At 47.1% G+C, this 22,659-nt stretch overlaps 1 protein-coding gene across 1 annotated transcript; it reads left to right on the top strand.

Moving 5' to 3' along the window:
- The first annotated feature begins 7,506 nt into the window (after window positions 1–7,506).
- Window positions 7,507–20,087, top strand: LOC146191909 (uncharacterized). Its single transcript, XM_084600006.1, has 4 exons — window positions 7,507–7,596; window positions 9,190–9,423; window positions 17,102–17,366; window positions 19,373–20,087. The coding sequence occupies exons 2-4, from the start codon at window positions 9,209–9,211 to the stop codon at window positions 19,685–19,687; spliced, it is 795 nt and encodes a 264-aa protein (XP_084456132.1). The 5' UTR covers window positions 7,507–7,596; window positions 9,190–9,208; the 3' UTR covers window positions 19,688–20,087.
- Window positions 20,088–22,659: the final 2,572 nt, after the last annotated feature.

Here is a 22,659-nt window from a genome sequence, read left to right on the forward strand (position 1 = left end):
AACAGTGTCGCCCTTTCAGACTTACTCGTTCTTTAACTGCATACCTAGGCAGACAACCAGTCGCAAAATGCGCCCAGTCACTGAACCTCTCATCAGGTGTCCCGTTTCGTGGTTGCAGGGTGTGGTGCTCATTAGAATATCTCAAAAAGGAGCGAAAAGATTTCTGCTAGGCGTGGCATCTGCCAGCGAAACATGAAGATACCTAAGCTATGGCGGCGGAAATAGAGAGGAAGTGGTTAAAGAGAGGAAATTAAATAAGGGAGCGAGGGGGAGAAAGGGCAAAGCAGCGGTATAGAGGTAGGGATAATAATAATATTCTCTACACGTACACGACGGGCGCCCACGATTGTCTTAGCCCAACCCTGCTCGTCAATACGGGCGGATTGAACTGCTCGTAAAAAAAAAGAAAATATCCGCACATGTGCCTCCCCCCCCCCCCCTAATCTCCCTTTCCTGCTGCGAAGACACTGACCACTGCGGCTATCGCGGAGGAAAGGAGGGGGTGCGGCACGTGTAGTGTCTGGTGTCTCTCCCAGTATCCTAGTAAGCCTCTCTCCCCACTTGGAGGCGCCCGCAAAAACAGATAACTAGATAAAGATAACTAAAATAAATAGATAAAAAAAAGAACATGATAGCAACGGCTACCACCCCGTTTCAAAGGGGGCGCTCCTATACCATCCATCCATCCACCCAACTTAGCCGCACACGTGGCAGAAGTAAGTAAACAGCAAAACAAAAATAAACACATGGCGCGGTAGCCAAGCACTGGTGACAGCCGCAGTTAATTCTCTCTTCGGGTGGGGCGTTTCAGGGAAGCCACCGCAGAAGGGGCTCGGCATATTCTTTAATACATTGTCAGCAGCCAGAGATACTATCTTTCCCCTCATGTTCCTGCATGCTACCGCCACGAGCACATCCGCAGAACAGACGTTTAGCCTCAAGAAAGGTCCCTTCACATAGCCGCTCCAAAAAAGTTTGCCGAGCTGTGCGAGTGTTAAGTGTCCGCTAATGTGCCTAAGAAAAACAAAGTTGCCCGCACGAATGAAGCTGTAGGAGCATGCATATAAAAGGTCTTGACCTCGGGCAGCGGCGGCGGTAAATGGCGTCCCGAAATAGGGTCTGCCACTCAGCTCCACAACGAAACGCACCTCCTTCCCCAAATCATATTGCCGCGAAACCTTCAGAACAGTATTTGTTGTTTTTTAACAGCCGCCGGCATACAGGCTTATCACTCTGATTCTGGACCGCGTATCAGTTCCGTAATCTTTGTTTGTTAATGCTCGATGCCGCGAGTCACACCTTTATCAGTTTTGTTGTAGCACAAGATGCACTGAGATCTGTCTCGAAGGTTCCGGCCACTCGGGTGTCTTTCCCCAATGTTCCAGCCCGTGCTGGTAGCTGCTTGCGACGTTATCTAGATTGTTCTGTGCAGCCTTTAAATTGAGCGTTGCCGAGTGTGACGGGCATTCTTTGTTCGACGATCGACGAGCACGTTTGTTTCTATCGCCGCCGCCGAGTTGCTTAGTTCTTTTTGCGGGCGCAAGTCAGCCCAAATAAACAGTTTCTTTAGTGCAATCATCGACCCTTCAATTGTGTCGTCGACCTCGTCACAACTACGTGACATCTGGTGGAGGTGCTGCCTTTTATCCTTCAAGCGAAGACCCAAGCCGTGTTCCTGTCGCCCTGGAAGACCAGCCTACAGGTCACCGAGCCAGCCGCCGACTTCAAGGCCTACAACCCGAACACGGTCTGCTGCTTGACCCCATTCGTTCTCGGAAGGCATCGACGCTGACAATGGCCCAGCCTACAGCACCGGTTATTTTCGTCCAACCCCGGGAGCCCCCCTGCTTCCGTGGACTATCGGATGAAGATGCGGGAGATTGGATGGACCTTTTCGACCGTGTGGCAGATTTCAACGGCTGGAATGACGCCGCGAAACTTAAGCAAGTCTACTTTGTTCTTCAAGGACATGCCCGAGTGTGGTTCGAAAATCATGAGGCAACTATGAAGGATTGGGAGACTTTCAAAAAGCGTTTCTGACTGCCTTTTCAAGCATCGTCCGAAAGGAAAGAGCCCAGCCCCTCCTTCAGTCAAGACTGCAACTTCCTAACGAGTCTGTCCTGGCGTACGTTGAGGAGATGAAGCGCCTCTTTCGCCGCGCCGACCCTAACATGACTGAAGGTGAGAGAGTCAAACTTTTAATGCGAGGCGTCAAAGAATCGCTTTTTGGAAATCTTGTCCGAAATCCGCCAAAAACAGTGGCGGAATTTGAAACGGAAGCGTCTGCCATCGAGAAGACGTTGTAAACCCGGATGCGCCACTACGAGCGGCCACTTCAGCCAGACTACTCAAGCCACTACCCCAGCGCATCTGCAAGTGGAGAGAACCTTCGTGACCTCATCCGGGAGATCATGCGAGGAGAGCTCCGCCGAATGCAGCCATCATCGCAACAACCCCAGGTGGCGACGCTCGCGGACGTCGACCGTGAAAAAGTCCAGCAGGCGCTGGGCGTTCCTGAAGCGACGGCTACGACTGTTCCAGCACAAGAGGCAACAGCGATGAACTACGCTGGTGCATTACGTCGCCCTCCGCCCCGACGTGATGACTTTCCGAGCCCTCGCTGCTACCGGCCTGTTCCTGAAAACCGCCCCTTGGCTCCCGCCCGCCAAGTCTACCAACGACCAACAAGCCCCAGGAAGTGCGACGCATGGAGGACAGCGAACAACCGGCCATTATGCTTCCACTGCGATGAGGCCGGCCACATTCTGCGGCACTGCCCGTACCGACGAATCGGTCTCCGCGGATTTGCAGTCGACGCTCCACGACCACGCCCAGGTGAACGACCGCAAGAAATCGACAACTATCTGCGTAGCGGTGAGATTGCGCCACCAAGCCGTCGATTCAGGTCTCCATCGCCGTACAGGGCCCGCTTTGCGTCGCCAGGACGTAACTATGATGATAATGTGCGCGGAAGGTCCCCAAGCCCCCGTAGGGGAAACTAAAGGCAGCAACCTTTGGAGGTGAGGTTGCTCAAGGGCGAAAAGACGAAGATCCTCCGCCGCCGACGACCACTAACGACGACGCAGCCGTTTCTCCGCTGCTCCACACGACGTCATCGACGACAACACGACCAAAGTGCATGCAGACACCGCCGCCCAGCGAAGTAACAACGGTATGCCCCGGCCATGACCTGAAGAAACGACGGAGCCGAGATCGGACACTAAGGCCCACGTGCAATGCGAGGACGCGAACAAGTGACCTTGAAGTTGATGTCGACGGTCGCAGAGTCACTGCCCTAGTAGACACCGGAGCTGACTATTCAGTCATTAGTGGACCGTTAGCCTCTCAGCTAAGAAAAGTTACCACCGTTTGGGATGGCCCGCTGGTTCGCACAGCAGGTGGTAACCTGATTACTCTATCGGGACGATGCACTGCAAGAATAACCGTAAATGGGCGCACTTACCCCACCAGCTTTGTGGTCTTGCAGCAGTGCTCCCGCGACGTGATTTTAGGCATGGATTTCCTAAATGAACATAGGGCTATCATCGACCTGCGATCCAAGCTCATCAATCTCTCTGCAGACAAAGCAATTCCTGCTACGACGACGTCTATGCCACACATCCCTCTAAACGTCCTCGACGAAGAATTGAACGTCCCGCCCCGATCAAGTATCGCAGTCTGCGTAGGTAGCGCCAACATCGAAACCGCTGAAGGCATCGTCGAAGGAAATATCCAATTGCTCTTAGAACGAGGTGTCGGCATCGCAAGAGGCATCACGAAATTTCGGAGAGGTCAAGCTCAGGTTCTGGTAACAAACTTCACCGAAGAATACCGGCATCTCAACAAGGGCACGACGATCGCCTTTCTCGACGAATTAGCGGACCTCAAAGATGTATCCACCCTCCACGACCAAACGCTGGAAGACGCACCGGACCTATTCCCTCAGCCCACATTTGTCATCAACACGGCATTGACCCACAACAGGAAAGACCAGATTCTCAGTCTGCTTCGAAGCTACGGGGAGTGCTTCTCATCGTCATCGAAGGTACGACAAACACCACTGGCCAAGCATCGCATAATAATGGACGAACACGCCCGACCTCTGCGCCAAAGCCCTTATTGTGTATCGCCGCGAGAACGCCAGGCCATTCGCGATCAAGTTGAGGAAATGCTCCGTGATGACGTAATCCAGCCATCGAACAGCCCCTGGGCAGCACCAGTCGTTTTGGTCAAGAAGAAAGACAGCACACTTCGCTTCTGCGTTCAATATCGCCGCTTGAATAGCATAACGAAGAAGGATATCTACCCGCTTCCCCGCATCGACGACACTCTCGACCGGCTCTGCAATGCAAGGTACTTCTCATCGATGGACCTGAAGAGCGGATATTGGCAAATTAAGGTCGACGAAAGTGATCGCGAGAAGACCGCATTCATCACACCGGACGGCCTTTATGAATTTAAGGTGATGCCATTTGGCCTCTGCTCCGCACCAGCCACGTTTCAACGAGTAATGGACACAGTCCTGGCAGGCTTGAAGTGGCAAATTTGTTTGGTATATTTGGACGACGTTGTTGTCTTCTCGCCAAACTTTGAAGACCACCTAAAACGACTACAGACAGTGCTGGAAGCCATCAAGTCATCGGGGCTAACGCTAAAAGCAGAGAAGTGTCACTTCGCCTACGAAGAACTCCGATTCCTAGGTCACATCGTTAGCAAGGACGGTATTCGCCCAGACCCGGAGAAAACAGCTGCAATAGCACAATTCCCACCGCCTGCCGACAAGAAAGCTGTGCGCCGATTCCTTGGGCTGTGCGCTTATTATCGACGATTTGTCAGAAACTTTTCGCGGATCGCCGAACCGTTGACGCAGCTTACAAAGGCTGACGTACCTTTTAAATGGGAAGCTCCGCAAGGAGAAGCCTTCGACGAACTTAAGCGCCGCCTGCAATGCCCTCCTGTACTTGGCCACTTTGATGAAAACGCCGAGACCGAAATTCACACCGACGCGAGCAATGTAGGCCTAGGAGCCATTCTCGTCCAGAAGACTGCCAGACAGGAAAAAGTAATCGCCTACGCTAGCAGGTCTCTCACAAAAGCCGAAGTCAATTACTCGACGACCGAGAAGGAGTGCCTTGCGATCATCTGGGCTACTTCTAAGTTTCGTCCATACCCATACGGCCGACCATTCAAGGTGGTAAGCGACCATCACGCGCTCTGCTGGCTGGCTAATTTGAAAGATCCTTCCGGCCGCCTTGCCAGATGGAGCCTACGACTTCAAGAATTTGACATGACTGTAGTCTATAAGTCGGGCCGGAAGCATTCCGACGCAGACTGCTTATCCCGCGCTCCCGTCGATTCTACCCCGAAGGACGATGACGATGACGTCTTTTTGGGACCGGTAAGCGCCAGCAGTTTCGCAGAACAACAGCGATCAGACCCTGAGCTGAAAGCGCTAGCCGATTACTTGGAAGGAAAGACCGCTTCCCCTCCTGGTGTGTTCAGGCGACATTTATCATCCTTCACGTTAAACAAGGGCCTCCTCGTGAAGAAGAACTTCGCACCCAACAAGACCGCGCAGCTTCTCGTAGTGCCTAAAACCCTTCGGCAAAAAATTCTGCAGGCGTTGCACGATGAGCCCACGGCAGGCCACCTCGGATTTGCGCGCACGTTGCGTGGAATCCAGGAGAAGTATTACTGGCCTCGACTGCCTGCCGAAGTTGCCCACTACGTGAGGACGTGTCGTGAGTGCCAACGACGCAAGACGCCGCCGATCAAACCAGCAGGACTACTAAACCCGATTCCGCCCCCAATCCTGCCCTTTCAACAAATTGGGATGGATCTCCTCGGCCCCTTTCCTTCTTCGTCTATGGGTAACAAGTGGATCATCGTGGCCACTGACTACCTTACCCGTTACGCCGAAGCAAGAGCACTACCAAATGGTACCGCGGCAGAAGTCGCCAAATTTTTTGTCGAACAAATTCTCTTGCGACACGGCACCCCAGAAGTGCTCATCACGGACAGGGGAACGGCGTTTACGGCAGAGTTGACGCAAGCCATCCTGGAATACAGTCACACAAGCCATCGACGAACAACTGCGTACCATCCCCAGACCAATGGCCTTAAGGAGCGCCTGAACAAAACGATCGCTGACATGATCGCTATGTACGTCGACGCTGAACACAAGACCTGGGATGCCATCTTGCCGTACGTGATCTTCGCGTATAACACGGCAGCCCAGGAGACGACCATAGCGACTCCGTTTAAGCTGGTGTACGGTAGGGAGCCCACGACGACGCTCGACGCAATGCTACCGCACGTAACCAACGAGGACAACCTCGACGTCGCCGTCTACCTGCAGCGTGCAGAGGAAGCCCGACGACTCGCACGGCTGCGTATTAAAGACCAACAGCGCACCGACAGCCGACGATACAACTTACGACGACACCACGCAGAGTACAATCCAGGAGACGAAGTGTGGGTTTGGACACCTGTTCGCCGTCGCGGATTAAGTGAAAAGTTGTTGCGTCGATACTTTGGGCCGTACAAAATCATTCGCCGCGTCGGCCCCCTGGACTATGAAGTCATTCCCGACGGAATGTCAGCATCACAACGGCGACGCGCACGCCCAGAAATTGTACATGTTGTACGACTGAAGCCATATTACGCACGTTAAAGAATGTGTGGTGTTTAAAATTTGCAGTGCTTATGTTTAAGTTGCTTTGTTTTGGAACATCGAGGCGATGTTTTTTTTTAAGGGGGGAGTAATGCCGCGAAACCTTCAGAACAGTATTTGTTGTTTTTTAACAGCCGCCGGCATACAGGCTTATCACTCTGATTCTGGACCGCGTATCAGTTCCGTAATCTTTGTTAATGCTCGATGCCGCGAGTCACACCTTTATCAGTTTTGTTGTAGCACAAGATGCACCGAGATCTGTCTCGAAGGTTCCGGCCACTCGGGTGTTTTTCCACAATGTTCCAGCCCGTGCTGGTAGCTGCTTGCGACGTTATCTAGATTGTTCTGTGCAGCCTTTAAATTGAGCGTTGCCGAGTGTGACAGGCATTCTTTGTTCGACGATCGACGAGCACGTTTGTTTCTATCGCCGCCGCCGAGTTGCTTAGTTCTTTTTGCGGGCGCAAGTCAGCCCAAATAAACAGTTTCTTTAGTGCAATGATCGACCTTTCAATTGTGTCGTCGACCTCGTCACCACTACGTGACAATATTATCGTAAATAAATGTTTTCTCCTCTTCGTACTGCCACTTTGGTTGCATACTGACACGCTCGCTCAATGCAACTTCTGATGCAAGGAACAAGAGCGTATAGATACTACACTTTTGGAGAGCATGATAGCGAAATCTTAAGGGGGCGCCTGACCTTCTCATGTTGCGGCATCTATCTTGTACGGAGTCGAGTGCAGTGGATATCTATTTTTATTTTTCTGCGGTTTCATAATTCTGTCTACGTTAATAAGCCAGGTCCGTCCTTATATAGCGCATGCAGTGTAGGGCTGTTCATTAAACGCCTTCTAGAGGGTTACGCCTGCCACGAGAGAGACTGCGTCTGCAGCGCTTAGGAGATATAACGTGGCCGACAAAACGTAAGTTATTGAAATGTTCATTACGGAATTTGAGCTTGAACATTGAACTAGAGAAGTTTAAAGTTGAACTTGACGTTTTTTAACATTCTGCTTTGAGTTCACTTGTAAGCTTGAATGCTTAAATACGTCATTAAGTGAATGTAGACATTAATAGAACCTAAATACATGTATAAGGCAGCACCACAGCAAACAAATAGAGCGATATATTATGTGGTGGCAATATGTTGCTTCTTGTATAAGTAAATGAGTCGACGACCGGATATAAAGAAATCCCGGTGGCTGAAATCGCGGAGCGACATCTCATAGCAGGAAAGCATCCTCTTTCTCTTTGTATAGTTTCAAATATCGCTTATCTTTTTATACTCCCTACACTTCCCCTTTTACACTTCTTGTTTGCATACCTAATCGCCAGGGTCTCATTTCTGGCAATCGTAATTCCAGAGAAGAGGCAAAACGGCTTCGGCAACCTTTTCCCACACTAAATCATGCTGTTCTTGAGGCGTGAATAGACATATCCGTCACCGTGAGGCAGAGTGGCTATGATAATCATCTGTTGAATGCCAGCCGATGGGTCTCATCATTATGTAAGGGAGATCAACACCGAACCAGTGTGCGACGTCACCATTCATTAGTAAACCTAAGACGGTAAAATTTATATGGACATTCAGCTGCAGCGTTTCTTGCAGCCTGTCGCAAGCTATGTGAGGAAATCCTCACCAACAATACCTCTTAAACGTACTGCCATGACCTCCGCTGGGCGAATAATTCACTAGGATACCTTCTAAATACCTCCTGAAGTTGAAAGGGACAGGCAAAGAAGAATCTGTGCCATGCAGTGTGTTGTTGCGACTCTAAGAAGAAGGAAAAAAGAATGCACGGGCCTGCTACTGGCTCTGTAGCTGAGCGACCTCCGCTGCCTGGTGCGGACAGAAGCCAAAGCAGAGAAGAAAGTAAGGAAAAGCAGAGGGAGAGGGAAAGACGCGCGTCGCAACATTCGTCGTCCGCCCCGAAATGCTGGCGGGTGCAATGACGGCTTACAACGGGTACAACCCACGAAATTCCTAATGGTTATTATGTGATTCCTGTGGCAGTGCGGAGGATTCTTGACACTATGCTCGGTACTGAGTGACAAGCAACTTTCAGGTCAAGCCTTCGAGTGCACCATGTGGGTGCTTATGAGCGAATTGCCTAAAGGGGGTGTAAAAGTATCACCCCTTTGAAGCTCTAGAAGAAAAGCACAAAATAATGTAGCCCAAAAGAGAGCACGTGAAGGTCCATTTCTCCGTAATGCGCTTGCACGGTCGGGCGTAAGCAGCGTGATATTATTGTGATGCCCAAGAAAACATGCACAAAATGCTAGATGAAATATTGGATCATGTATAGCCACGTGCTATAACACGGTTACTTTAGCCTGATTTGAAATGCAAGCTATGTATCTAAAGTCATACGTCGAAACAGAAGTGGGAGTGGACGATAGGCTCTTCGACCTATGTCACCCTGTTTCTTGGAAGAGTTTTTGCGCCATGTGGTGCTTATGCCCGGTCAAGATGCAATATGGTTCTTGAAACAACGCTATTCGCTCTGATCTCGCAGGTCTCCTCAGGTAGTTACCATGACCTCCAAGTATACAGCCCTCTTCTTGGTGTGCTGCGCTGTCGCGTGCAACCATGTACTCGCCACCAGCGTTCCAAGTTGCAATGTCCCGCTTGTACAACCAGACAAAATGGTTGACCTCTCCTACAGCTTCAACAACCGCACTATCTTTTGGGAGGATGGCACCGGATTTCAGATCAATATCACACGTACAGGAAGTACAGATCAAGACTGGTAAGTAAAGTATATTTACAAAAAATTTTATAAGTATGTGACATTGCTAAATGAATTACTCAAAATCAGAATGTATTGACTAAAATGTTTTTTCCGTTTCTGCACATCCGTAAAATACTCAGTACCGTTTGAGGAAGCTGTGAAATTCCAGACTGAATATTATGTTTGCTATGTTTTAAGCAAACTCCCATAACAAAAAATAAATACCGTAAAGATAAGAATACAATCTGCAATAATTGCGAACAATAGGTTCTATCAAGATTGCTAAGACCCTAAGAACCAGACCTGTGCAACCACTGGGATAAGACCATTCAAACTTGTAGATATCTTTTCCGAACTTGCGTGTGCATAGCGGCTCTAAAATCTATACGCGATAAAGAATTGTTCAAAAATGCTCTTTCTGCACATTGTTGTTCCAAATTGATCATTTTTCACTGCTTAATACTTTTCGATTTTTACCCTGATATATTTTCTGTGTGCTTTTCTCTTATTCATCAAATTGTGTCTTGTATACCACTCCCCTCTGTAACTCCCGACCCGGACCATGAGGTTATTACAAATAAATAAATAAATAAATAAATAAATAAATAAATAAATAAATAAATAAATAAATAAATAAATAAATAAATAAATAAATAAATAAATAAATAAATAAATAAATAAATAAATAAAAACACAGCAAACACTGCCGCATTGCAGCACTTTACTTCGTGAGACACTCTGATATAATTCAAGCTAAGCTGAACTCGGTAAGAAACTTGCGCCGTGTTATCAGTATGGTGCATTTTGAGATGTCCCTTTTGACGCCTCTGCTGGTTTTGCCAAGCTACAGTAATGAATAAAACGCCCTATATTATCCAATACAGTCCTGAAGTTCTTATAATTGGCTTCATTGCTGCATGCACCACCTAACCTAGACCGTCGGATCCACTACCTTTACATCGCTTACGGTCCTCTTGACCACCGTGATTTGCATCGTCATGTGTATAGAAATCTCTGGCGTTACAACTATACGAATTACCCGCGCGCACTGTCATAGATGCCTCATAGCGTTAGTACTGTTGAAACCCACTCATTCACGCCCCGCGCGTGTACGCATTAGGCTTGAAACTCGGCGCTAGTCCATTACATCATCAATGTCGAACCTGTTCCCTATGTCAAATATTCTTCCTATCCAATCGACTGCACGCAACGCGGTCTCGTAATGCAACCACCATTGTTTACAGCCCTTGAAGGGAATCCTCGTCACCTACCCGCTACGCACAGTCATGATGCCATCGCCACCAACCAGTCTGCACTGCATTCGCACCGCTACGAACCATTCGCTAGCTTTTAAGCCCTATTCATCAGCCACAATGTTGTTTAATACCCACCCAACATGATGGCAGAAACAGCGCTTGCTGAAAATAGCCTGCACTGTCGTTTGACTTGTGTGCATTGTTCAGATACATGGTGCGCTGTGACACCTTTGGCCCCGAGCACAAGTGAAGGGGAACCAACTCACACAGGCAGAGGTGGGCAACCTCATGAGGTTTCGACCTCATGAGGTCGACCTCAACCTCAAAATAACCTCAACCTCACGGAGTGAGGTGAGGTTGAGGTGAGGTTGGCGACAGCTCGAAATTTTTTGAGTGAGGTCATGAAATTGGACCTCAACCTCACGCGTGAGTTTGAGGTTGAGTGAGGTCGTCGTTGTGTGAGGTCGAAATTGTGAGGCCCAGGCTTTTTGCTGTTGCCGCGGCTTACTTCGAAGAGCGCCCCTTTTTTCGCGGAGTTCGAGCGTACTGCCGCGGTGGACCCGCCGACTCTTGGTGTTCGGTTACCCCCCGTTTGGACAACCGGATGCCGCGGCCCGAGGACGCTTCCCTCTGGTCTTCTTGGAAGCAGATTTTTTTTTTTTTTTACTTCACGAACTTTTCGTGCCCCCCGCCCGCCACCCCCGTTTCCTCTTACTTGTTTGTGCTGATGCTTACCGCCGGCTCAAACACCCAGGAGCGCGCAAAGCACATAACTCACGGTGACCCGTGGTGCTTTTGTCGGATGCCGCAAACAAACATGAAAACTAAAAAGCGAAGCAAATTGTCTTTGCGGAGCAGGACTGCTTGTCGAGTGCATGCCCGTTTCCAGGCGCTAACGTCACGGCTGCTTCCTTACATTCGATCCCGCTGTACATTACACGGAAACTTAACGGGAAATGGTGCAGCGAAATTGTTGGAGAATGTGATACTAACAGATAAAAAAAAAAGGAAAACATGAGCAAACCCAGAAAACCGGCACAATACCGTCTGAGTATTTTATCGAGGTCCTCCCTTTCGAATTGTACGCCATTGTTCTATATTCCGGTCCTGTAAATTTATATTCTTATAATCTCAAGAATAACCTCTCTTTGGTCTTGTGCTGCTTGTTCCTTCTGACAGATTCATAGGTGGCCCCGAATAACTGCAATGGGATGAAGGTGCTAGCGTTCCTTATATAACCAATATAGCGATAAAACATGCAAGATGATGAAACGGACGGCACAGCTTATAAGACGCAGCTGGTATACAGGAAAGAAGCCTGCGCATGTTGACCATTTGCCTAGATAGATGAGAAAAAAAAAGTTTATGGGGCTTGTATGCATTTAAGCCCTAATGAAAAAGAAAATTTTTGCACCGCTAAGGCCTTTGTTTCTCAAATTCTGGTGAAAGCAAGCAATGCAAGAGGAAGGAGGAGAGTAAGGGATTCTTACCTTCATAATATCAGGTCTCTCTTGAAATCTCTTATTTAGGCGCAGAAAAAAAAAAAGGGGGGAAAAGCGTTCTGCTACATGTTTTTATGAGCTAAAAAGTATTGAGGTTGTTTCCGGCTCGACATATTGGTGTCTAGACGGATGAATTGGCGTGGCAAACTGAGCGTGTCTCTTTTATGCTGCAGTCTGCTAAAGACGGAAAAATCAATCGGATGAAAATTTTTGTGGTCAGATGTCGGAAAAATAATTTCAGACATTCGTTTTTTTTCTTTAAAAATCAATGCAGATATATGTGAATGAAACCAATTACATGCTAGCATTGAGGAATGCAATACTAAGTCGATGTCTCAAGCCTTCTATACGCTCTGGGAAGCGCAGTTGTCTTCTGTTTTTAATGTGCGACATTTGTTATTACTTTCGTCAACATAATATTTCTTTATATATATTTTCTTCTATGTTATTAAGGTTCTAGCACTGCCGAGCAGAGAACAGGATTCTTCCCTTGCATTTGGCTCTTTCTTTGGCATCTTTTCAGAGGCCCATAGCACATCCCATGTACCTCGTTGTTCTTTTTTATGTGCTTTGTTTTTCAGAGATTTGTACGCTTATTGTATTAATCTCCTGTTTTATATGTATATACTATATATATATATATATATCCTGTATGCGCCCCTCCCCTCTGTAGCGTACATCTGTACCCTGAGGGTATTTTAAATAAATAAATAAATAAACCCTCCGTTCCACTTACCGGCATGGTCATTTAGTTTTTCTCTTTTTTATTTTGCAAGTATTGCAAAGCGGGATGTAGTCTCTGAAAGCGGAGCTGACACACACATATGCCACTGTCTTTGGTGTGTATTGGTGACAGTTCGGCATTCACCGCATGAGCAAAACCAGATGCCTAGAGACAGACGGCGAAGGCAGAAGCGCGTGCACAGCAGGAAGCGCGGTCCCTCCGGGCTGCTTGCTCGCCTCCTTTCTGTTGTTCTTGTCTTCATTTTACGTTTATGTAACTGTACGACACTAACGGGGAAACAATTTCTCTGGATGCACCTACGGTGCATGCGGCGAAGCAGCTTTGGAGACACCACCGTGCAATTTATTAGTTAAGTCTTTAAAGGAAAACAAGTGAATACCACAAAGAAGCTCGTCGCAGACTTGTTGGCGAAATGGTATCTAGTATTCATTTCGGACGTACAAGTTTATATCGTGTTTTTTTTTTTTTTTTTTGGCGGGTGGGAGTTGGACATTTTGCTCCGGCGAAATTTGACGGGCGAGCCGATGTTCGCGACAGCAAAGTGGTTCACGTTTAACCCTCTTACCTAGCAGTTCCGACCCTTGTAATTTTTTAATGTAAGCGTGGTGTTCGAAGAAGCAATTTCGCCAATTCTTGCAATATGCCACAGGATCACAGAGTTATAAACAAGACCTCACAGCATAAACAGCATTCCTCTTAGAAAATTTCTGAAGGTTTACTCGGCACACGAGTTTATGATTATTTGGTGTGCTGCTGTCTTTTCCTCTTTTGTTTGTTTTGTTGGGGATTTAGTATTCACGACAAGCCGTTTCATGAGTGACTGTTATGGAAAATTCATGCCCCGCTAATATGACATCCGTTAATATGGACGACCCGAATTATGGGTAGTTTTTCTGGGGGCGAAACTTTTTCAATGTATTTATGCCTCGTTAATATGAAAACTCGCTGTCTGAACAATGGACAGGGGAAGAATGCACACAGCCCACTCGGCCCATGCATTTTTGTCTCGTTAATATGGACATCATTTGAAAAAAGCAGGGGAGTCCGAACGCAAGTTAAAGGAGGGTGCGCGGGCCGGGAACCTCTGCGACAGCCGATACGGCCGGATGCCTGAACGAGTCCTGTGGAGTTGAAAAGAACCAAAGCGGGTGTGTCGTCGTTTTAGGAAGGGGAAGGGGGGATGGAGGGGGGGAGTGCAAGAGCGGAGCGGAACGTACACAGCAAACCGAGGGTCAGCTAAGAAAGACCCCCGAAAGGAGGGAACCGGGAGATTTCTGGGTGCAGCGGCAGCGCCGCAACTAGAGGCCGCAGTCGGGAAAACAGCAACATGTGGTCGCAGAACAGAAGAGAGGCCGGTAAAAGCGTAAGAAAGAAATAATGGGAAGAAAAACAAGCGCCAAAAGTGGGGGTGGGAACTGAAGTTTTCTATCCCAGAACACAAAGTGTGTTCCATGAAGCCGTTAACGCTTTTCGGCCAGGGTTAAGACGCACTCACGAAGTAAGCGACAAAAGGAAGGGACAAGCACGCAACTAGGACCGGGCGTCCCGTCTTGGACACCCTTCCTTCTCATGCTTCTGGTTTTCGTCACTGTTGGGCTGCCGAACTGCCTAATTTTGCACCCCGGGAGGTCCGCATGTCGGCTTCGCCTTGAGTCAACTATGCGGCCTTGACAAGGTCTGAGCTCTTCGTAATAGGCTAGCCGTCTTTCTAAACTGTACTTCAGCTTGCAGTATTGTTTCATAGGGACACATACAAACGGCACAGGAGAGGGCTGTTCGATAGCCCTCTGCATAGTAGCGTTCCAACTTGACTCCCTCGCTTCCTTACAGAAACAGTACAAGGCAAAAATGAGAGAATCAGAAGAACGGCAAGGCAGGGAGGTTAACTAGGCAAAAATGTGCAAAGAATCAGGAGCCTGTAATCCTCAACTTTAGTCTGACTTTCGGCATGGCGGGAGTTAAACGCAAAAGAACGGAGCTGAACTTGGGCGCGAAGCGGGAAATCTGTGCATACAAGCGGCAAAAGCCATCTCAGTCAATCCAAGCCGTGAAGGACTGGACCCACGTTCAACTAGGCCTCAGCCTTGCCAGGTCCACGGTAGCATATATACTACAGGACTCCGACAAATGACTCAACATCGGCATCGCAGCGTCAGCCACAGTCCGACAGCGCCAAGCACAGTTCGAAGAAATGGAGTCATTCCGGGATGGTGTGAGCGAATGGTGCTGTCGTGAGCGACGAAATGCTTCAAAGGAAGGCTCGCTGCCTCGGCAACATTATGGGTTTTTGTTCAGTAAAACAGGGTGATGTTTATTGAGAAATATTATTATATGCTCTGTCAAGGCATTGCTGACTTCAGCTACTCAAGAGGATGGCTGACAAGGGTTAAGAACAGACATGACGCTTCGGGTCGACGAATTCATGGAGAAGGGGACAGCTCGGCTGTTTTTAATTACAGCTCGGCAGCTCGGCTGTTTTTAATTACAAATTTATTTAAAAAAGCAGCCATTAATTATATTTTTTTCTCAATTATATACTTTCGTTTTTATTCATAACTCGTCATTATGGATGACTCGCTTTATAGACAGTTTTGGTCGGAAACCAAAGCGTCCATACTAACGAGACACGACTGTATTCCTATTTTTTCTTAATTTAATGTATTCGGTCGCAAGACAATGCACAGTGTATTAAAAAAAAAGCTTGGCAATAATAAATTTTTTTTCGAATTAGGAAAAAGAGCATATCGCCATTGTAGTCATCGTCACTAGGGTCAACAGCATTTGTCTTTCCAGCATATAGTAAGAACTGGCTTGTTTTATTTCTAATACGAATCTTATTCACGTGGGTCGGATGGGATAAACTCTGTATTGCATTATGGGCCTAAGCGTAGTAACGTGGTACCCATGCAGGCCTTAGAATGAAACCGCGACCACAAAAGGGTAGGCGAGGAGGGGGAAAGGATTGCCACTTTAGTGCAGAGCATAGACATGTAGTCTCCGGAGTTTTTCTGCTTTAATCCGGGATATTATAGTATAAAATTAAGAGTAAAATACAGCCTTCATACGACAAAATTCTGGCTTGCCTGTATATTCCAGGATTACTGAGAAATGTATATTTGCTTTGTGTTACGGTTTAATTTAATGATTTTTTTAATTTTTATTTTTTGAGGTCGAGCGCCCGACCTCAACCTCACATTTTGAGTTTGAAGTGAGGTTGAGTGAGGTCGCCAATGGTCACCTGAAAAGTGAGGTGAGGTCGCCTGGGGGACCTCAACCTCAATTGATGAGGTTGAGGTTGAGTGAGGTCGCCAAATATTTTTTGAGTTTGAGGTGAGGTCGAGGTTTTTGAGGTCAAATGCCCACCTCTGCACACAGGCATATCGCAGACCACGCTTTTTGTGTACTTTCACATATTTTTGCCTTCTTTCTTTCCCCCGTTAATTCCTGCCCTCGAAGCGTCGTTCAGGAGCTCTAAAGAAAGGACGTGGTAACTGGCTTTTACTTTCTTCTTGCCCTCCCAACCCATTTGGAACTGAAATAAGCTGACAATAGCGCTAAGTCCGCATATATTTTTTGGTAAAGCGCTAAATGCCGTCACTTCAGAGCTTTTGGCGCATTGTTTTCAACTCGCACTGCACTTAATAAAACGAACTTTATTTTCTTTACTTACTACTCTATATTTTAGGCCAGCGAATGGAAGCTTGCGCCCCGAACAAAAAAAAAAAAAAAAGAAAGAAGGAAGGAAAGAAAGATAGAGAAAGTTGTGTGTGTATTCATTTCAACAAACTTTTATTCGTGTGCAAAATAAAATTGCGCACAAAATAATTCCGCAGACAAAGTTCTTGGTTTCGGCCAACATGCTTTTTCACAGTCGCCTTGCTGACATTTGATAACAGTTATTTCGATATTTCTATACTACTTAATAAATTGAGTAAGCGGTGAGATGACCATATTTTCAACGTCCTGCACTGAAATTCTGTTTGCTATCGAGAGAACTATACATGAGCAGAAACGACTACTGCTTTATTAGTGACGCGGAGCAAATCATCATGGTATGAAAATAACAGGCTCTAGAACCTTTGACTTTATTACTTATCGTACCTGTTCTGCGTGCTCATCAGTGAATTTGAAATCGACTCACATGCGGTAAACACACTTTCTCTGGCTCGGTGTTCATCTCCCTGTCTTGTTAGGTACCAAGCCGACAACTTCCTGCTGCCGCCGCGCGGAGGCACACACATGGACGCGCCCATCCACTTCTCACCGGGCAAGTGGTCGATGAGCCAGATCCCGCTCGAACGGTTACTCTTCCTCCCAATCGTGCTGGTGGACGTCGAGAAGCAGGCAAATGAGAAACCCGACTACGAACTGTCCCTGGAAGACATTGAGCAATGGGAAAAAGAGCACGGCCGCATCCCAGAGGGGGCCCTGGTCATCGAAAGGACGGGCCGTTCCAAGGTACGTTGACAAAACGTGGGCAGTGTAGGAGCTCTTAATACCACGACTTCACAAAGAAACGCCGGCGATGATGCAGTAGCGTTTGACCCAACATGGCCGCCACATATGAGCCTGACATCCACAGCGCAAATGTTACTGATGCAAATATATAAATAGGTAAAAATTAGGTTTTTAAATTTTGCGGGCAACTCTGAAGTCTGCTTGGGGATGTGGACACAATGTAATTTGAGGAGGGCCCTCCGGTCTATATACTTAAACTTTGAATACGTCGTTGACTTTTTCGGCCAGCATTATTCACTGCTTCTTATGATGTGGGCACAGCTGAACATGCAAGACATTTGAACGAAACAGCACTTCATCTGGTCGAAATTTATGCGAAGAAATATATCTGTATAGGTGGTAGATTTATTTATTCGGTTCAATTTGCGACAGCGAAAACATCGATAAAATGATATTATGTATTCGAAAACTGAAAGCGTAACGATTTCCCGTTGAGCAAGTGTATACGTGTGTTTGCATCTCTCTATTTTGGCCGCACAAAAGTAGACTTTCCGGAATGGTACTACTTTGCTCCTGCTCTTCCCTTCACGTTGAATTTTCTGTGACGAGGTTCCTCGGCTTTATAGAACTATGTTCGTAACGTTTTGAACTGAAGTGGCTACGAGATGCATCTACTACGATACTACAAGAAAAAGTGACTACAAGAAAAAATATTCGTGGACAAACAACAAATGAGAACATTATTAAGCTGCACTAAAGGATTATCATTAACATTCCCATCACTTTCCTTCGTGACGTGCAAAGCAGGATATTTGACTCAGAGAATGACCTAGTACATTGCTTTGACAGGCGCGTCCACTGCATTTACAGACCTTTAATGTCATCTTCGCAAATTTCTATTAGTACGGTGAAGATTTATTTCTCTTTGTCCACTGTGCGGCGATAAAACATTTATGTTCTTTACGCTACATATCATTCGCAAGTAAACTTAATTCTCTTAGTCACAGAAGGACATTCTTAGCATGAGGTTCTTTTATAAAGGTGGTAATGAAGTCAAATAATCTGATAGGATATTTGTTCAGGTTTGTAGCGTAGGAAATACAATTGTCATGTTTTACGAACACACACACACACACACACGCACACACACGCACACACACGCACACACACACACACGCACACACACGCACACACACACACACACACACACACACACACACACACACACACACACACACACACACACACACACACACACACACACACACACACACACACACACACACACACACACACACACACACACACACACACACACACACACACACACACACACACACACACACACACACACACACACACACACACACACACACACACACACACGCACACACAAACATTCCTGACTGTACCTAAGGAATCCTTTGCCATTGATACGGGAAAGAAGGTGTTTTTTTTCTACGCAAGCTTGCCATAAGGCATATTATAGAAACTCATGTAAATGGTTTTCCGTGAGGAACCGGAGCAGGACCCCGCTGTTAGCGTTGCCGGTGAGCCATTTAGAAAAGTCCTCTTCCCTTGTTGTGGTTAGTCCCACTTCGCGCAGTATTTGTGTCCTTGATGCCCTTGTCCCTGCACAAGTCCACAGCAGGTGGCGAACATCCACTTCTGCAGAAGGCTACTTCACGAAATTCCTGCACTGTTGTGGTATTGTCCTGTAATCCTATCTTCTCTCCGCAAACAACGTTCAGTGGCGAAATCGTCGAAAAGAAAAGAGTAGGCAGCTTCACTTACGTGTGCATGTATATGGGCCAGTAGTCCCCATTTGCCGTTGCCATAAAGGTTACACAAGAGATTGGCAAAAACTCGGGAAATATTGGGGAAGCTTGAACTTCGTGTTTACGGGCATGACACGATAGAGTGAATGACCCCGCCTGCTGCTTTCTTTTCGCATCCTTGTTTGTGCACGCTCATCCCTCATTGACATATTCTTCCTTTTGTCGCAGTTGTGGCAAAACCGGGTCGCCTACCTGGGCATTGACGAGCATGGAATGAGGCACTTCCCGACTTTCTCGACTGAGGCCGCACAGTTCCTCATGGAGCAACGAAACATCTACGGCGTCGGATTGGACTCTCCATCTGTGGATCGGTTCGGTGCTTCGTCCACGCACAGAGCCCTGGCCTCTCACAATGTGTACAATGTGGAGAACCTGGCAGATTTGTCGCGGGTGCCAGCATACGGTGCTAAGGCTATAATGTTGCCGATCAAGGTCTGCCAGGCAAGTGGTTCCGCGGTACGCGTAGTGGCTGTTCTTCCATGAGCAGCCCCTCAAAACAAATTTTTAGAGGCTTGTATTTACAACCAAGGAGCTGTCGCTATCGAGATAGAATGATTTAAATATGATGGTTTATTTTTCCGAGGAATGTGGTAAGGATCTTGAGGGTCGACAACTGCGAGATTATATATAAAATCAGAAATGGTCTGGGCAAAGAGCAGTGAATATGAAAGTTAAAATGCGTAAAATAGTGTGTCGCTTATACCTGACGGGCCGTGTCAATAAAATGTTGATTTTCCGTGGGATTTCATTTGCGCTTGGCAATGTCTGTCCCATGCCACCCGAAACTATATAAATGCTGATTTGTGATGTATTTGTTTGTTAGGATGTACTTTTTGCGCAATTTCCTTCGTTCTTAATCATATGCATTTCCTATTTTGGTCATTTGTTAGAGCTCATGTGAATAAAACGTTTTCTAAACAGCTCTCGAAAGTAAATGAAGGTAAAGAGAAACTTACATCTCTCTTTTGGGCATGCATAGCGTGAAGCATGCATCTGCAGCTTAGCTACGTTGCTAAGTTCGAGCAATGCCACATTTTAAGTACCGGGAGGCACCGAAAATCTGGCATTCATTTTATAGAACGGAAATGAACCTAATAAACAATAAAATAAAAGATCTAGTCTTTGCAGATCATAAACAGTCGATATACAGAGCACCATGAGCGAACTGAAGATTGGATGCCAGTTAGGAGAACAAATATTTACCACAACTGATTCGCAAACAGCTCTTCTCCTTTATGGGCATGACGTGACAGAGTCAATTGCCCTCGCCTGCTCTTAATGACTACTTCCTTAATTACTGTCTATCTATCCTCGCACATACTTCGTAGCATGCAGTTGCAAGTTATCCCATTTCGGGAAAGACCACAGAATATGGCAATGAAGCGCTGCTTTAAAAAGTCAGTAAACGTGCCTGCGTTGCCTGATGTAGAGTGCTTCACGCGTGATCAAACGGTGCACGGTCGGTTCCTGTCTCATCCCAAATTTTCTTTTCAGTGCAATTAATTTTCTTTCAAATCTGCCACCACACCTGTGACCTCAAGTCTTTTCAACACATTCAGACTTTTTCTATACTCCTATACGTCGCGTGAAAAGCACAGAACACCTTTTAGTGAAAATACGAGTATAGCCTAAATGTTCCGGGCAAGTGAGTGTCTGTAGCACAGTGGCTTAGAAACCTTGAGACTGAATACTGTTCCGGCATCCAACAACAAACACGCAGCGTGGAAGCAACAAGAAAAGAACGTTTATTCCAGATGGCTGCTGGTATATATAGCCTAGCTAGTATATATAGCGGCTGCATGATAACGGCCAGAGCGCATGCGCGGCTGATACAATACATCTTCCTCAGTGTAATCTTTAAAAGTCTCAGAGCACAATACGCGACACTTGTTGGAAATTCTGGTCGCAGTGAAGACGATTAGACTGTCTCTTGGCGGGTGGATCGCCTTGGCACAAATTGCGTGGGCTTTATTGCAGACTGCGACGCTTCCACGTTTTCCTGCAAAATGTCTTCGCTGCCAGAGTCATCTTCAGTTACGTCGCTTCAGAATGGCTCACGTGTGGCTAGAAGATGTTGTCGGCTGCGTCGAAGCACTTCGTTGTCCTCTGTAAGGACGCGATATAGGATCTTGGTGCCACCAGGTCCATGACTCGAGCCTTGCAGTCCCATGCATTCCTTCGTACTCTTACAACGGCATCTTTCTTGAGTTCGGGCAGATTTTGCCCTTTGGAGGGCCTTTGCTGGCGTGGTTGCGCCGGGGCTTCTGTTGACTGGAGCATGAAACGAATTCTGGTAGCCGAGTGCGTAACTTTGTGCCTTGAAGAAGTTCTCAAGGGGACCGGCCTTGGGCTAGTGGAGTCGAGCGATAACCGAGAAGGCCCAACCAGAAGTCCTCGTTGTGTTCGCCAGTATTCTCCATTATTCTTCGGACAATTTGAAGTCTCTTCTCGGCGAGACCATTGGACCGCGGGAATCACGGAGTAGACGTCACAAAGCAAATTCATGTGATGAAAACTGAGGACCGTTGTCGGTGCAGACTTCCAACGGAAGTCCATACCATCTGCATCTGCTTTCACATGGGACGATATCAAAATTAGGCTACTGTGACTTTTGAGTTCATGTTGCCCCGAGGCCAAGCAGACACGTTCCTACGGCTTGGTTCAAGCAGGATTTTATAAGTGGGCTGGTAGCCAATGCAATCGCATCGTACCTACTACGACGGAGCTTCGCATGGAGCAATTGTTCTAACAGTCGTCCATATATTGCCGTAGGATGGTGACGACTAATTACAGCTTTCCTTGCGATATTCAATAAGAGACGTTTGGAAAACAAGGCATAAAAGCGAAGTAAAAAGCACTGAAAGTTTTGTTGTGGTAATTAGAGGAGAGAGAATGTTTGCTCGTCGGACTTGGCCAGAGATACTTTTGAATAACTAACAGCGCCGCGACCACGAACACAAGAGAAGAAGAGCGGCTCTGTTTTTTAGTCATATGATACGCCAATTCGCTGACTTTTCAGTTCTTCAGCAATATGCTTTTGGTGTCAATGTTAGACTACATTAAAACCTGTGCACCTGACCAAACTTTGACTTTCGCAACTGAAAAGCGATGCTGTCAGGCTTCACATCGTTCACGGCTTGGAAAAAAGAATACGCTCAATAAGCGTTAAAAGCGGCTCTTCACCGTGGAGCTCATGAACAACTTGTCGCGGAAATAAGACAAATTCATCACTGTGCAATTAATGGAGGACATGACATCATCTTCCAGTTGCTTCCAGGACACAGCGGCATAGCGGGCAATCTTCGGGCGGACGAAGTCGCACGAACAGCCCACCAAGACGGCGATTGTGTGTTGATTCCCTTTTCCAGGGCAGACGCAGCGGGCCGGCTTCGCGCACTTGCGCGGGAACACACACTCTCCTTGTGGAATTCTGGCCAGTTTGCGAACTGCCGCTT

Source organism: Amblyomma maculatum, chromosome 4 (assembly GCF_055883805.1).
Source record: "Amblyomma maculatum isolate TAMU_Amacu chromosome 4, ASM5588380v1, whole genome shotgun sequence".
In the NCBI taxonomy this organism is placed as follows: domain Eukaryota; kingdom Metazoa; phylum Arthropoda; class Arachnida; order Ixodida; family Ixodidae; genus Amblyomma; species Amblyomma maculatum.